Raw genomic sequence first — 14985 nt, forward strand, 5'->3', positions numbered from 1 at the left:
TTCGATGGCCATGCTGAGGGGGCTCCCAGCTGGGTGCGCAGCTGCCAGGCCCAGTGCTCATGCTTCCCTTCCTGGATCCCCCGGGGCAATGGGACCTCGGGGGCCCAGGCTCAGGCCAGTCCAGCTCCCTGTGAGCCCTGCGGCTCGTCCGGCCTCCCCCTCCAGGGCACCCAGGGCTCTCCTCCCTTCAGCAGTGGCGCAGACCAGTGTGCTCAAACCTGCAGGTGTGCATGGAGGCCTGCTGTCCCCCGGGGCAGACTCGGGTCCTCCTCCGTTGTCAGCTTTGGCAGCTGACCCGCTCCCTGCCTCCTGGCGAGGTCGCCCCCCCCCCCCAACCCCGGCTGGTACCGGCTCCGGGGCTGCAGCCACAGCCTGGTCTGCTGGATCTGCAGCCTTTCTGAAAATCTTGATCATAAACACATAGAAATTGGCAGACTTGGAATAGACACATCTGGTTTCTTGAGAGGACTCGGCAGGTCTGGCCCGTGGTGCTGGCATTCCCCCAGCAGCAGCCGCGGAGCTGTGAGCTGCCCCTGCCCTGGGGCGCACACCCTGGACCCCCTGGGACTGGCATAGGAGAGAGCAGGCGCCAGTCAGGCCAAGTCACCTGAGCCCAAGGACCACTCACCAGAGCCACGGCCTAAGCCAGGTCTGGTTGGGGCCCTGGGGTGCTGCCCAGGTTGAGGTCATGTGCACAGAGTCAGACCTTACACACTTGAGATGCCCTTGGGAGCGGTGCCTCCTAGAGGGGGTCCAAGACCACCCACACTCCCAGGGAGCTCATACCGAGAGCCCACCCAGGTCCCCTGACTAGAACCTTTCCCAGAGCTTCATGGGTGATACTGCTGCTGCTTCAGATTTGAGGCCCCAAGGCGCAGGGGCCGCCAGGTGTGTCCCCTGCTCCCAGCAGTGGACCTCTAACCTGAAAGGACCTTATTAGGCAAGTGTCCTCTTGTCATCTTTCCTAGACCCTACAGAGGGCCCTGAACAGTGCATCTGGAAGGGATCCAGGACCCGAGTGGTGCTGTTTGCACTGAGCCTGTCTGCCACCTCTCACTTCCTTTTCAATTCCTTAGCTCTGGGAACAGAGCTCTGCGCTGTGTCCACCAGTGGTCATCTTGCTCCCAGGGAGGGCTCCACGGCTGGCCTTGGAGCAGAGCACAGGGGTGGCCCAAGTGAGAGGTCATGGTGCCGGCCCCCCGCCCCAGGGAACCTGCATGGGGACTCTGACACAGGTCACGGTTGCCAAACCAGGTCCCCCATAGAGCACCTGCCGTCCTCCTGAGGGGATCTGTGTGTGCGCACGTGTGTCCAGCTGTGATTGGCACAAACCCCCACCCCTTCCTGTTTCAGGTCAGGCAGCAGTTGAGTGAGATGAAGAGCCACGTAGAGGATGGTGACGTAGCTGGGTCCCCAGCTGCCCCCCCAGCAGAGCAGGACCCTGTCGAGGTTAGGGCGGTGAGCCGGGCCCCAGATGTTTGTCACTAACAGCCTGTGTGGCCCCCTCCCACCTGGGAGGGAGGTGCAGGCCCCCCCCCACTCCGCCCAGCCAGGCATTGCCCACTCCTGCCCCCACCCCCACCCCGGGTCCGGAGGGAGCCCTAGAACAGAGCGAGGGAAGCAACCGGTAGAGAGGTATCAGCCCCTGGATCCTAACAGCACGTGTGGGAGGGGTGACGGGGAGTGGGTGGCCAGGCCTGCCGTTAGGAAGCCGTGTCGGGGAGGGCGCCGGCAGGGTGCTGGCTCCCCAGACTCTCGAGCCAAGGGACGGTGGTTGAGAGCCCTCTGCGGGAGCCAGGGCCGTCAGCACAGCGGTGGAGATGGAGCTCTGGGGCAGCCTCATCTTGGGGGCCGCAGAGGTCCTAGCAGCATGTGTTCCATCCCCAGCTCTGTCCCCGGGGCCAAGGCACCATCTCCCCACTGTGGGGCTTGGGGAGCGACAGTCACCTGCGGGTGGGCAGACACGGGCTCCCCGGCCAGCCAGAGGCAGGGAGAGGCTTCTCGTTAGAGCTAGCAGGTAGAGCGTGCCGGAGCCAAGGTCCCCAGCCCCCCGCCCCCCCACCCCGCGGCCTCCCACAGTCTGGGGGTGGTGTTCCCATGCAGCTGAAGGCGCAGCTGGAGCGGACAGAGGCCACCCTGGAGGACGAGCAGGCGCTGCGGAGGAAGCTCACGGCCGAGTTCCAGGAGGTCAGGCCCTGTCCGTGCCGTCAGCGTCAGGGCCATGGGGATGCGGGTGGGGGCTCTGCTGGGCCATCCGTGGCTACACTGTGGGTCATCTGGCGTCTGTGCGTGCGGCCCCCGCTGGCCCCCCCCACAGCCTTGAACCCGCGCCCCTCCCTGCGGGGCGTCTGGCGTCCTGCCCACACCCTTCTGCCCTCCCCCCCAAGGCTCAGAGCTCCGCGTGCCGGCTCCAGGCCGAGCTGGAGAAGCTCCGCAGCACAGGGCCCCTGGAGTCTTCAGCAGCAGAGGAGGCCACACAGCTGAAGGTAGAAGTGGGGCTCCTGCTCCAGAGTGGGCTCAGGAAAGGGGGGCCAACACCCACGCCCCGCCCCTGGGCTCACCGCCAGCTGCGCAGCCCCAGCTTCCTAGGTTGCTGTCTGGCGTGGGAGGGGGAGGAGCCATCTTGAGGCCCCTTGATTGGGGGGGGGCAGGCTCCCTAAACTCCAGTGTCACACATGGCAGCCACTAGTCCGTGTGGCTCTGTCACACTAGCCTCCGTGCACCGTAGGACGTCCCTGGTGTCACAGGCAGTGCTCCTGGCCGAGCTGGTAGCCGCAGCACAGACCCCTCTCTGGGGCAGCAGGGAGCCACATCCTCACACCTTTGGAGGACGCCCAGTTCCCAGGCAGCAAGGCCTCACATGCACAGCCAGGTGGTCTTCTTGCTGTGTGCCACATGGTGACTCATCCCCTTGGACCCCTCTGATCCCCAGGAGAGACTAGAAAAAGAGAAGAAACTAACCAGTGACCTGGGACATGCTGCCACCAAATTGCAGGAGCTTTTGAAGACCACCCAGGAGCAGCTGGCAAAGGAGAGAGACACAGTGAAGAAGTTGCAGGAGCAGTTGGACAAAACAGTGAGTGCCCTGGCCCTGCCCACAGCCTTGGCTCCCCCATGACCCTGGGGTGGGGGGTTGGTTGTGGGGGCGGTCCCAGGACTCCTGGGGTGCAGGGCAGACAGGAGACTAGGCCTGGGGGCCGGAGGTATTGGGGACAGACTCCTGAAAGCCGGGAGCAGGACACACAGCCTTCTGGGCCCAGCACCCACCCTTCCACAGCTCCCTTGGGTGAGGGGTGCATCTCTGACACCTCCCCGCCCCACTGACATCCATCTGTCAGTGCCAGGGTCCTCCCCAAGCTCAGGGACCTCCCTCTTCTCCTGTATCCTCTGCTCCACTCTGGTTCTCCAGGCTGGCCGTGCTGGGTGTTCTCGGGACTGGAGGTCCCCAGGAGTCAGGGGTGAGCGCTTGCCTCGGCTCCTCGGCCTCAGCCTCTCCCTCCCTCTGCCCACCTTTGTTCACAGGACGACAGCAGCTCAAAGGAGGGCACTTCTGTCTGAGTCTGCTCTTCGGGAAAAGAAGTTCCCATTCAACTTACCAAAATGCCTTACACATTCCTTACAAATAAATAAACCAACCAACACACCGTTATCCAGGCCCAACCTCCAGTAGCTCTGAGAGAAGCCATGAGAGACTCTTAGAATCACAGAAATAGACCTTCCAGACCCCTTGTTTGTAAAAGAACCTTTGTCACATTTGATAAACACTATTCCCCAGGACCAGCCCTGGACCACCACCGAGCAGACGCCAAAGCCCTTACCAGCTCTGTGACAGACCCCAGGGTATGTGCTGGGGAGGCCGGGACGCTGGGTATCTGTATGTCAATCAGTGCAATTGTTTTCTTCCCCTGGGTTGGGGGTCAGGAGGCGAGCGGCCTGGTGGTGAGTCTCCAGGGCTGTGGAGCAGACTGGAGGGGCCCAGCCCAGCCGGGGAGGCAGCAGCCCCTCACCCCCGGGGGAAGTTGCCAGCAAGAACTGATGTGTGACTTCCTGGATGTTAATGCCATTAAAACCAACATTGTTGCCCGGCACTTTTGGTCTAGTCTGATCGCTGGTGCTCCCCCACCTTGCCGCGGGGCCCGAGGAACACGGGAAGGAGGCTCCTGGGGAAGGAACAAGTGTGCTACTTGGCTTCCCTGAAGGCAAGAGATCAGCAGCTGTCCTGGGCCCTGAGGCTCGTGGCTTCTGGGCTCTCCCTAGCACATCTGGCCGTGGCACCTGGTGGCCAAGTGTCCATGCCCCCACCCTTGAGCATCTGAGGTTACCTGAGCAGGCCATGGGTGACCTAGGTGGTCATGTGAGGTGAGCTCTGTGAACAGACAAGGCATCTGTGACCTGGCTGGGGTTCAGATGCTCATCTGTGCCTCAAGAGGATGGCCTGGAGCTGGAGCAGCCGGCTCACAGGTGCGACGACCCTCACATCCACTGTGCCTGTGGGGGCCCGAGCAGCGTGCTCCTTGGGCCGGGGCATGGGGGGCTTGGAGACCCGGGCAGTGTGTTCTTTAGCTTCCAGCCCGTGAATCTGCATGAGCAAGACTGGGTCTCGGCTTCTGGGGAGTGCCTCATCTGTGGACCACCCAACCATGCTGTGTGGCGCCCGTGCTGCAACAGTATTGGGATCAGGGTGCCGGAATTTTGGGGAGGCTCCCCAGAGAAATGAGCTTAACCTGGAGTTCGCCAGAGCAGGAGGCATTTGTCAGGAGAGGGGAGGGCTCTAGACCCAGGGGAAAGCAGGTGTGGGGATGGGGGTGGAGGGCAAGCAGGCCCTGTGGAGCCAGGTTACAAAGGACAAGGCATCTGGACAGGTGAGGCAGTAGGAGCCACGAGATATTTAAGCGAGAGGAGACCATCATACCTGTTCCAGAACTCTGGAGGGGCTCAAGTAGAGAGGGGAGGCCCACAGGACTTGGGATGCAGGAGACTTAACGGGAGTAAGTGACGATACTGGATGCCGGCCAAGTGCCTAGCCTTGTGCTGGGTTCTCACATGACACCTTCCGGTCCCCACAAGAGGTACACCCTGTCCCCCCTCCCCACAAAGAATCCCCATGAAAGTGAAAGCTCACCTAGTACAAGACAAGGCAGGTTTCAAACCCACCTCCAACATTTGTGTCCAGGCATCACTCAGCCTCGGGGGTCAGCCGGAGGGGAAGAGTTTTGGAGTCCATGGACTCCACGAACAGTGGCCAAGTCCCCCCGACCTGTGGCCCCCTCACTGTGTCTTCCATGTGCTCCAAGCATGAGGAACATGGACTCCGTGTGGAAGGACTGGCCTTAGTGGGGGTGGTGGGGGTCACAACGCCCTCTCCCATCAAGGCCAGTGGTACGGGGCCCTGGTCAGTGTGTACCAGACACCTGCATCAGAAGCGTCACTGCAGCCCTGTGAGCTGACATTTCTAGTCCGCTCCTCTCCCCCTGCCACGGTGACCGCAGAATTGAGAACTGAAGGCACAGGGAAGGGTGCCTTGGGGTAAGAAAGGCAGGGGAGAGGCCTGGGGGTACCAAGCTGCTGCCTTTGGGTGCTACACGGTGACAGCTGCTCCCCAGGTCCTGGCTCTAGCCCCACTCCCTCGGACTACGTGGCAGAGACCAGCTGGGGTCTGCCTGTGTCAGGAGGTAAAGGCCAGCACGACGCAGGCTGTGGGACCTCAGGAGGCTGACCTGGGACTCCAGAAATGCCACCTTGGAGATGACTTGCAGCTCAAGCTCTTAAGGGCCCATCATCCGTCTGCCCCACCTGCCCCAGCAGGTGCCACACAGCCTCAAGGCTCGGCAGAGGGAACCCAAGTCTGCTAAGCAGCTTCCCTCGTTGCCGTTCCTGGGAAGGTTCCATGGTCAGGCTGGGGAAGACAGAGCCCTCAGAAGGTGCTAGAACAGGGGGTCGATAGGCCCCTCTGGTGTTCCTCAACGTGGCACAGATGCCTGGCTCATTGGCCTGGCCATTCCTGCAGTCCCTTGCTTTGAAGTTCAGCGTGGAAGCAGGAATCGCCCCGGCTGGGCTAGAGTACTTGTCAACGGACAGGCCCTGGTCTCCCCTAGGCCTGGCTTTACAGAGGCCACTGCCCCCAAGACCCCCCAACAGTGCAGCTGGGAGAATTCTGAGAACATCTAGTCTCTACCCTGCCCTTCAGAGGCTCCTGGACTTGACCCGAAGCTCCAGGGTCACGCAGCCCATGAATAGCATCTCCAGACCTGGTAACCCCATCACGCCAGCAGCAGCTATTTCGACAGCTTCACTGGTCATCTGCATGATACTCAGTAAAATGTACAAACACCAGGATGCCTGGCCTGTAGGCAGCAAAAACACAAGAGTTTAGAAACCACTAGACACCCTCCATAAACGCCTTCTCTCTCAGATTCACTCACAGGATTAGAACCTCAAAAGAACGGTTTCCTCTTCTGCCCCAGTTCCAGCCTCATCCTTGGCATTGAACAAGATCTAACCTTCGAATTCCAGATGTTAGAAACAAAGAACCCTGGAGTATAATGGGAAAAGCTAAGGGCCGCAACAAGACAGACCCAAGCTGTGGTCCCAGTCCCGCCACTTACAAGTTGTGTGACCTTAGGCAACTTCCTTCTCTGTACTGCCCGCCAAGGGCAATGGCTACAGGCTCGTAAATCTCCCAGGCGAGCCCCCGGACAGACGGCCAGCCACACACAGCCCCTTAACTGGAATTTCACCCTCTCACAGCCACAATGCAAGGGTGGGTGATCTTTGAGCAACCAAGAGGTTAGGGGTACGAGTGCCCCCACCCTACACAGTGAAAAGTATGTTACTTTTGACTCTCCCATAAACGAATAGGCTACTAGTGACCTGAAGCCTCACCAGTAACAAACAGATCAATGCATCTTTGTGTTATGTGGATTATACACTGTTTTCTTAAAGCTAAAGAAAATGTTAAAATCATGAGGGAAATACATATCTAGTCCTGCACAATTAAAAAAAAAAGTCCACATATTATAAATGGACCCACACAGTTTAACCCTGTGTGGATCCCAGGGATCAACTATCATGACCCTTTTTGGAGCTGCAGCCCCACTGGAACTTGGTCTGGAGACTGTAAACTGTATTTCAGAAATGCCCAAATCATGAGAAAGTGATGTGTCCCTGGGCATATCCAGTCTGACAGTCCAAACGGCAAAAAAACAGCCAAGACCCAGAGGCTGCACTTCCTATGTGTGGACCAGCCAGCACTCTGGGCAGTTCTGAAAAAAAAAAAAGGAAACCACTCGACTGAGCCTAATTCTATTACCTGAGTCACTGTGCTGTTTTCTCGGGGATTAATATTACCTGAAATAACAAACTTCATAGTCAAGCTCTGAATTTGTTAGCAGTGGCTTTATTTGCTTCTTTCCCAGGGCAAGAGTATCAGTAGACAAACCTTCACTCAGCCTTCCGCAGACATGCTTTTTTGTACTGTGTCTGCACTTGTAAAACTGTAAACATGTTTGCTGAAAGAGTATAACCTGCAGTTTTATTCCTCACCAGTGTTAGCTGAGGTCTCAGACTCTGATTTTGCATCAGGATTACCTGGCATCCTTGTTAGCAGGATTCTTAGGCCCCAACCTCAGGAATCCAGTAAGACTGTCTCAAAAGTTCCCCTAGGTAGAGATACAAGTAACTATTAGCATCTTCCCAGTTTCTGGTGTAAGAGCAGAGTGGTGGGAGATGTTTAGATTCTCTTACACCATTGTACCCTGTTTGAAATCCTCCCCATAGCATGCATCCTTCTCCCACCTCCCACTTCTCATCATCCCCAGCACGCCCCTCCACACGCATGCAAATGCACACACACCAGCAGGGAGTGGTGGTTATACAAGTAGTGCCACGTGTCACAGATGACTTCCTCCTTCTAGAACTCCTTGAGCCATCTCTATCTACATGGCTATCTACATGGCTGATTCTTGAGTAAGGCAGCCTCGGCCTGCAACGCTTCTCGGGAGGCCTCTTAATATACACTGTTGCTGAAAGCACTGCTTTGCAGTAGAGAAAATCAAAAATTCAGGATGAAAGAATGACAGCAGCCTATCAGTAAGCCAACAGCCAACACTGTCTTCTAGACAATTTTAAGAGAAGTATTTTGATAAAGTATAACTTTTCTACCTCCCAAATAAATCAGAAGATAAAAGCCTGGAATCTGGATACAAATTTGGAGCAAGGAAAAGATTCCCAACCTTTTTATACCAACTTCCTCATTCAATAAGAGGAAGAAGGAACTGTGACCGTAGCTCTAATCGTCTGAAATACCCAAACCTCCAGGCCTCATCTCATTTATGGAAGGCAAAGTCCTTCCATCCCCAATTCCCATGTGAATAATTACACAAGAGGTAAGTTAAAAATGCTTCCTTTATTACATAAAGCCAATACTGCTACTTCTAAGTTCAACTGCGTGCATCTCTATATCGTTCAAAGTGTCATGCCTGTGATGTTAAAGACAATCACTTCCAAGTGTCATCAGGTAGTGGCTTCCTGTGGGTGTCATCCATGATCCCTGCTCCCTGTTCCACAGACATTCAACAACCTGTTCTAGGGAATGAACAAGTTCTCCCAGGCCCCGGCGTAGACATAGACTCAAGGTTCTTCCACACTTTCCTGTGCCAGAAGCACATGACTCTGAAGGAGACACAGTCAAAGATGCTGCAGGTGCCCCAGCTGGTCACTACGCCATTTTATCATCTTCATTAACGAAGTGTTGTGATCACAGTGGAGCCCTAATCTGCATTATAATAACAAAGGTATTGCACATTCTCCTGAGGACACACCATGATTTTATGTCCAAGATGCAAGGTCACTCTCCGAACAGTCTCCCAGCTACCAAGTGGAGAGCTCACTGCAGATGCAGGGAGCTGCTTCCTGTACTCCAACTGCGTGCTCAAAATAGTGCTTTGCAAGATCAGCGCTGGTTAGAAGTGTGCACAGCTCTGAGGCAGTCTCCATCACACATTTGCTAGAATTAAAAGACTGCCTGACTTAGTCTTACTGTAGTTAGTATATTAGTGCTGTTACACGTGGTAAGGAGATTTATTTTCCATTATGCAGTTTAGCTCAAGAGAGAATAAAGAATTTGGGCCAAAATATAACCAGAGTATGACCAATTCTCTAAGCAAAAGAAACAAAGTAACTGCTGAGGTTACAAAGATGCAATAATTCTCTTCATATGGCCCTTGTGCTGTTTGGTGAACTGCACTATTAAAAATCATGAGTTTAACAAAAACCTTTACAAGCCAACTCATCAAAACAGGTATTTGGCCAATAAGAATTTAATGTCACACCAGTAACACTTTATATTTTAGATTTATTTAGGGCCATCTGCACATGTTTTAGAATATTTAGTTTACTTTAACAGATGACAAGACAGCTCCCCCTCAGTGAGACCCTGGCCTAAACATAGTTGCTTTACTTATATAGCAAGAGGATAACATTAAACATGGAAGCTTTCGATTTGTGGCACTGAATGATGGTCTACACAGGGCATCCTTCAAAAGCTACAATTAAGGATCCACCTAGTTTTTCAGCAATACAAGCCCGATTGAGGTCTTCTGGCCCATTTGCTTGACATTCGTGTTTTATGCCTAGGGAGGAAAAACAACAATTCTGTTTAAGAATTATAGCAGTAATGTAACCTATTTCTCTACGACAGGAAACTGTTTTAAAACACCAGTTCTAATATGGATCAGCTGCGGAACATACTACACAGTAAAGAGAATAAATAATCTGTAACTACATGCATCAAAATGAATGACTAACAGAACACTGACTAAAAGAAGCCAAACTTCATAAAAGCATAATCTGATTGATTCTATTTGTATAACAGAAAAGCAGCCAAAGCTATTTTATGCTGCTAGAAGCCAGGGTGCTGGTACCCCTGTGGAAGGACCAAGAGAAGACAGAAGGGGCAGGAGGGGAGACTTCTGGAGTATTGGTTGTTAAATCAAGAAACCACAATTTTGTTCAGTTTGTGAACACTGACTTCTACAAAAATTTATGATGCACACATTTCTATTCCGTGCTTCATTTTTTTTTTAAAGATTTATTTATTTATTTATGACAGAGAGAGAGAGAGAGAGAGAGAGAGAGAGAGAGGCAGAGACACAGGAGGAGGGAGAAGCAGGCTCCATGCTGGGAGCCTGACGTGGGACTTGATCCCGGGTCTCCAGAATCGCGCCCTGGGCCAAAGGCAGGCGGTAAACCGCTGAGCCACCCAGGGATTCCCCTATTCCTTGCTTCAATAAAAAGTTAAAAAACTAGGTCTAGTCATTTTCTTGGTTTTTAAAATAGAAGTAAAAAAATGTAAATTCAATGTTTTGATTGAACAGTTGATTTTAGTCAATGTATTGAAGAATAAGAGTATTTACAACTGGCGTCTCCTTTGCTCTAGAAAAGCTAACTCTCCAGTGGTATTATACTACATATTTAAGAAATCTATCACAATGAAAATGATGTAAAATGTGTTCCTGATGGTTTTCTCAGAAAAATTACATCACCTCACTGCAGAATGAGCTCATTTAGGGAATGACATACACTAGCTTCTCTGTAAACAGCTGCTATTTTTTAAACAGCTGCAATGTTTCTGATCCGCCATAATTTTAAGACCATTTCTTAAGCCGCAGAAAGTACAGCACATCAGTTTTTGGACCACTTAGGACTGGAGAAAGCTAGTGACAGTTTCTCTAGGGGAAAAAAAGCAGCAAGGTGACCCTCTTTTATGTCATCAGGTCAAGTTTACATAGCAATTCCCTTTCCTTTACTGAAAGGCAACACAGAAGGATGGTGAGGGATCCACCGCCAACCTTTCTCATTTGCGCTGTGGCATGCTGGGGAGTCCTGTTAAGACATCAGTTAACCAACTGGTGAACACACTTCTGGCGGGGGGGAGCGGGGGGGTGGGGGTTGCTGCCCAGCATCAACCCAAATGCATGTAGATTCTGACAGGCCTCATCTAAGAAGCAGGTTTGAAGGAAAGAAGTGAGAATTTTTGTTTTCCTAAAGTAAAACAAGCAAGAGCAAACCTGTTCTACTACAGGAATATAAAAACCAGCCACAGTAAAAAACAAAAACTACACTGGGCCAAGCCCTCTGATCCTGGCTCGCTCAGCAGCTATTTGGAGCAAGCCATGGCAAGGAAAGTGGTGGGGCAACCTCTTAAACTGAGTTCACACGATCCAGATGAAGCCTCCCATTCTACAGAGGAGAGAATCAGGGCCCAAGGAGGTTAAGCGCTTTGGGCCAGGGTCACACAGCAGTTAGGTGACATGCTTAGCCCTTAGTGCAGGCCTTGGGGCATTTGCCTCATGCTCTTCCCATCATACCAACACTTCCTCCTGGCTGGAGGCAGTAAGTGTATGGTCAGGCCATCTCAACAGGATCCCAATCACCCCATGGCAAGTCAAAGGTAAGTGGCCAATTCAAGGGGTGAGGGTATGAGTCAGTTACCTAAAATCACACCATTCCAAAGTCAAGCTAGAGATAAAGAGTATCCTTTCCCATTTATGAATGTTTCCTTTTTGCAACTTTGTTATGTCAACACATTCACAGGCAATAATAAATTCATTATGTAATATGGACAATGTAAACCAATTAATCTCCATATGCTATGGGAGAAACTCGGCAGCATACCAAACTAATTTAAAACCAGCCTAAACAAGTGATATAGTGATATGCATGCAATGTCTAGAGAATAAGGGTTTTTTTTTGTTGTTTTTTTGTTTTTTTGTTTTGTCTCCACCCCTCTACACACACAGCCCAGAGAATAAGGTTTTTAGACAGGTAGTTCAGTTCCAGGGTGACCAGCACAAGGCAGAAGACATGCTAAAAGCTAGGTTCAACCTTCCAGGTTTTCTTCAAAACAGGCAGCACTTGCCTTCTTTGTTACCAAGGCTCTTCAAAGGAAATAAGGTGCTTCTTAGAAAAGATGTAGCCCCCCATTCCAGGGGTTCACCACACCTCTAAATATTTGGAAGTAAATCTAATCCATACCTTGAAATTTCTTTTTGATTGCATCCTTGGAGCTTGCATAGATCATTTTACTTTTCAGAGGAGCTAGTTCTGGTGCCCTGAATAAAGATATGCCAAAAATGAAAAAAAAGATTTAGAGGAAGTACAATTACACTGTTAAACATTTGCATCCCTGGTGGGGGAGAGTCCTCAGAATCTCCTGAGAGTTTTTATTTATTTATTTGAGAGGGAGAGAGAGAGGGAGAGCACGAGCAAGCATGAGTGGGGGGAGGAACAGAGGGAGAGGAAGAAGCAGACTCCTTGCTGAGCAGTGAGCCTGATGTGGGGTGGGGCTCCATCTCCAGACTCCAGGATCATGACCTGAGCTAAGACAGATGCTTAATCAACTGAAACACTCAGGTACCCCTCCTGACAGTGTTTTGCTAACTACATAATTTTTCTATTTCTCCACCTCCTTAGAGACTTTCAAGGACAAGCAAACACAGAATGGCTCAGGTTGACTAAGGGGGAAAAAATTAGAGAACCACCAACTGAAGATCAGATTAACAGGGCCATAATAAAACAACACTGGATAATTGACTGTATTACTCAATTTGTTTTCTTTAAATTTACCCATTTTTATCAATGAAAACTTGTGTTCAGATTAATAACAATCATCTTGTTTTTAAAATGCTTTTTGCTTAGAAAAAAGTTTCAGAAAGTACAGAGAGTAATCTGTAAATCAAGTATCTGCCACCCTGAATTAAGTAATGCTAGCAATTTTAGCATTTTAGCTTCAGATTATTTATAATATATTCTTTTTTAGAAAACAAAGTAGAAGTCCCCTTCTTAATCCTCACCATTTAGGTCTATTCCAATAGACAAACAGCAAATTCTGACCACATGAGTACTTGCTTTCCATCTTAGTCTAACATAACAGAACATGTCACAAGGATGTTTTATAAGCTCAAGCCATTCACCAATTATGCCTTGCCAATATTACTATTATCTTGTATCTACACAAATTGTAGTGTCTCCCTCCTCCTGAATGAATACTGGAAGCACTGAAAGCTCCTCATCACTTTCTTCACCAGCAATATTGAAAAACAACCGACATATTAACAATTGTCAGAAAAATCTCATCCTATTCAAACTGCTGGTCCATGAATGCATCATTTCCCACTACGCCACCAAACCCCAGGCCTGCCTCTGCTCCATACTCTTTTGATACACTCCTACATGGAGTGTAGTTAAATACTTTTAAACACCTAAAGCTTGCATTATTTGCCATATTTCTAGACCATTCCACAGTTATTAGCACCAATGGCTAGTGTGGACCTCATTTAGTCTACTCCACCCACAGAGGGCAGTTCTATTCCTAGGAACCAGGAACAGCAACCTCCATGTCTCTCAGATGCTTATTCTTCCCAACCTGAAGTTCCAAAGAGGGAGGCAGAGCCATAACCACCACCTGAGGTCTAGAAATTGCTTGAGCTGCAAAGTTAAGTGGGTACTTTTTTACACAAAATAGGTCAGGGACAGGAAAAAGCGTTAGCTGTTCTGATTTTAATCTAACCAAATTTTAAAAACACCTTAAGTAAGAGCCATTCCCAGAGTCCTAGACAGAGCCTGTTATGGGAAACTCCTATAAGATTTTACATTTTCTTAAAGCAACAATGCAAAACAAAACACCGCATTAACACTGAATTTCCTTTTCTTCTTTCTACTACTATTTTCCAAATATTCTTTAATAATGATGTATTATTTTCACAGTGTGGGGGGAGGGGAGTATAAAAAACAGAAAAATAGTGCAAATGAAGTAAACAATCACCAATTTAAAAGCCTAAACCTTTAGCTGCTATATCTACCACTCAGCTGTAAATCTCAGCAGGGCAGGCGCTTCATTTGTTACTCACAGCTGTTATCCCAGGCTTTAACACAATATCTGGAATGTGGTAGAAATAAAGGTTCAAATCAGGAATGTGCTCTTCTGAAGTCTCATTAGCTACTAACCTTATGTATGTATATAAGTTCGTAGCTCTCAGGCTTGCAGAACAGTGAACTGCCCCCAAACAAGCACTCTGACCCCACATTTATATCCCACACAGCATCTTGGTTTAATCAAATTTAATAAAGGCTTGCTGAAATGTAACTGAGGTATGAGCTACAGTTACCTTCCTTTAAACAAAAATCCTTTTGACCTTTAAAGGGGCCCTTCTTGCTCGTCTACACCTGAGATGGCTTTTTTTTTTTTCTTTAATGTTTTTAAAGATTGTATTTATTCATTCATGACAGACAGAGAGAGAGGGGCAGGCTCCATGCAGGGAGCCCGATGTGGGACTTGATCCCGGGACTCCAGGATCACGCCCTGGGACCAAGGCAGGTGCTAAACCGCGGAGCCACCCAGGGATCTCCACCTATGTAAGAATTTATCAAGGAAAGTAGTATAATACAACTAAATAAGACATACATGTGTGACTTTTGACTCAAGCTTAATCTCAAACTTAGTTGAAAAGAATAACGAAGTTAAGCAGCCTTTTCAAAAAATGCCATGTAAATAACCTTGTAACACTTTCTCACTATTTAGAACAATGCTGTCCAAAAGGGCTTTCTGCAGTGATGGAAATAACCTGTCTGTGCTACCCAATAAAGTGGTCACTAGTAACATGTGGCTACTGAACATCTGAAATGTGGCAATTCAACTAAGAAAATGAATCTTAAAACGTATTTAATTATTTTAAATAGCCACAGTGGCTAGTGGTTATCCTACTGTCCTAATTATAGTTGCAAAGATAGTGCCAACTTCCAAAGCAGCAAACCACAGGGGTGCCTGTGTGCCTCAGTCGGTTAAGCCTGCAACTCTTGGTTTTGGCTCAGGTCATGATCTCAGGGTCCTGAGACTGAGTCCCTATGCTCAGCAGGGAGTCTGCTTGAGATTCTCTCCCACTCTACCTCTGCCCTACCCCCCATTCACTCTCTCTCAAATAAATACTT

The 14985-nt window shown here is 50.3% G+C and overlaps 2 protein-coding genes across 4 annotated transcripts in view; one reads left to right on the plus strand and one right to left on the minus strand.

Annotated features, from left to right (window-relative positions):
* RRBP1 (ribosome binding protein 1) overlaps window positions 1–4088 on the plus strand; it is a 65247-nt gene extending 61159 nt beyond the window's left edge. For 2 of the 3 annotated variants that reach the window (XM_077872096.1, XM_077872095.1), the window contains exons 20-24: window positions 1354–1449; window positions 2104–2187; window positions 2388–2486; window positions 2933–3076; window positions 3523–4088. In XM_077872096.1, the coding sequence (XP_077728222.1) occupies window positions 1354–1449; window positions 2104–2187; window positions 2388–2486; window positions 2933–3076; window positions 3523–3558 (459 nt within the window). In that variant the 3' untranslated portion in view covers window positions 3559–4088. The remainder of the gene's footprint in view (window positions 1–1353; window positions 1450–2103; window positions 2188–2387; window positions 2487–2932; window positions 3077–3522) is intronic. The other variant, XM_077872098.1, reaches the window with a different exon arrangement.
* Window positions 4089–8385: 4297 nt separating this feature from the next.
* The window catches only part of DSTN (destrin, actin depolymerizing factor), a 36827-nt gene continuing 30227 nt past the window's right edge, over window positions 8386–14985 (minus strand). Inside the window, exons 3-4 of the mRNA XM_077872116.1 lie at window positions 12034–12110; window positions 8386–9629 (exon numbers count right to left, since the gene is read on the minus strand). Of these exons, the coding sequence (XP_077728242.1) occupies window positions 9520–9629; window positions 12034–12110 (187 nt within the window). The 3' untranslated portion in view covers window positions 8386–9519. The remainder of the gene's footprint in view (window positions 9630–12033; window positions 12111–14985) is intronic.

The sequence above is a fragment of the Canis aureus genome, chromosome 26, assembly GCF_053574225.1.
Source record: "Canis aureus isolate CA01 chromosome 26, VMU_Caureus_v.1.0, whole genome shotgun sequence".
NCBI lineage: Eukaryota > Metazoa > Chordata > Mammalia > Carnivora > Canidae > Canis > Canis aureus.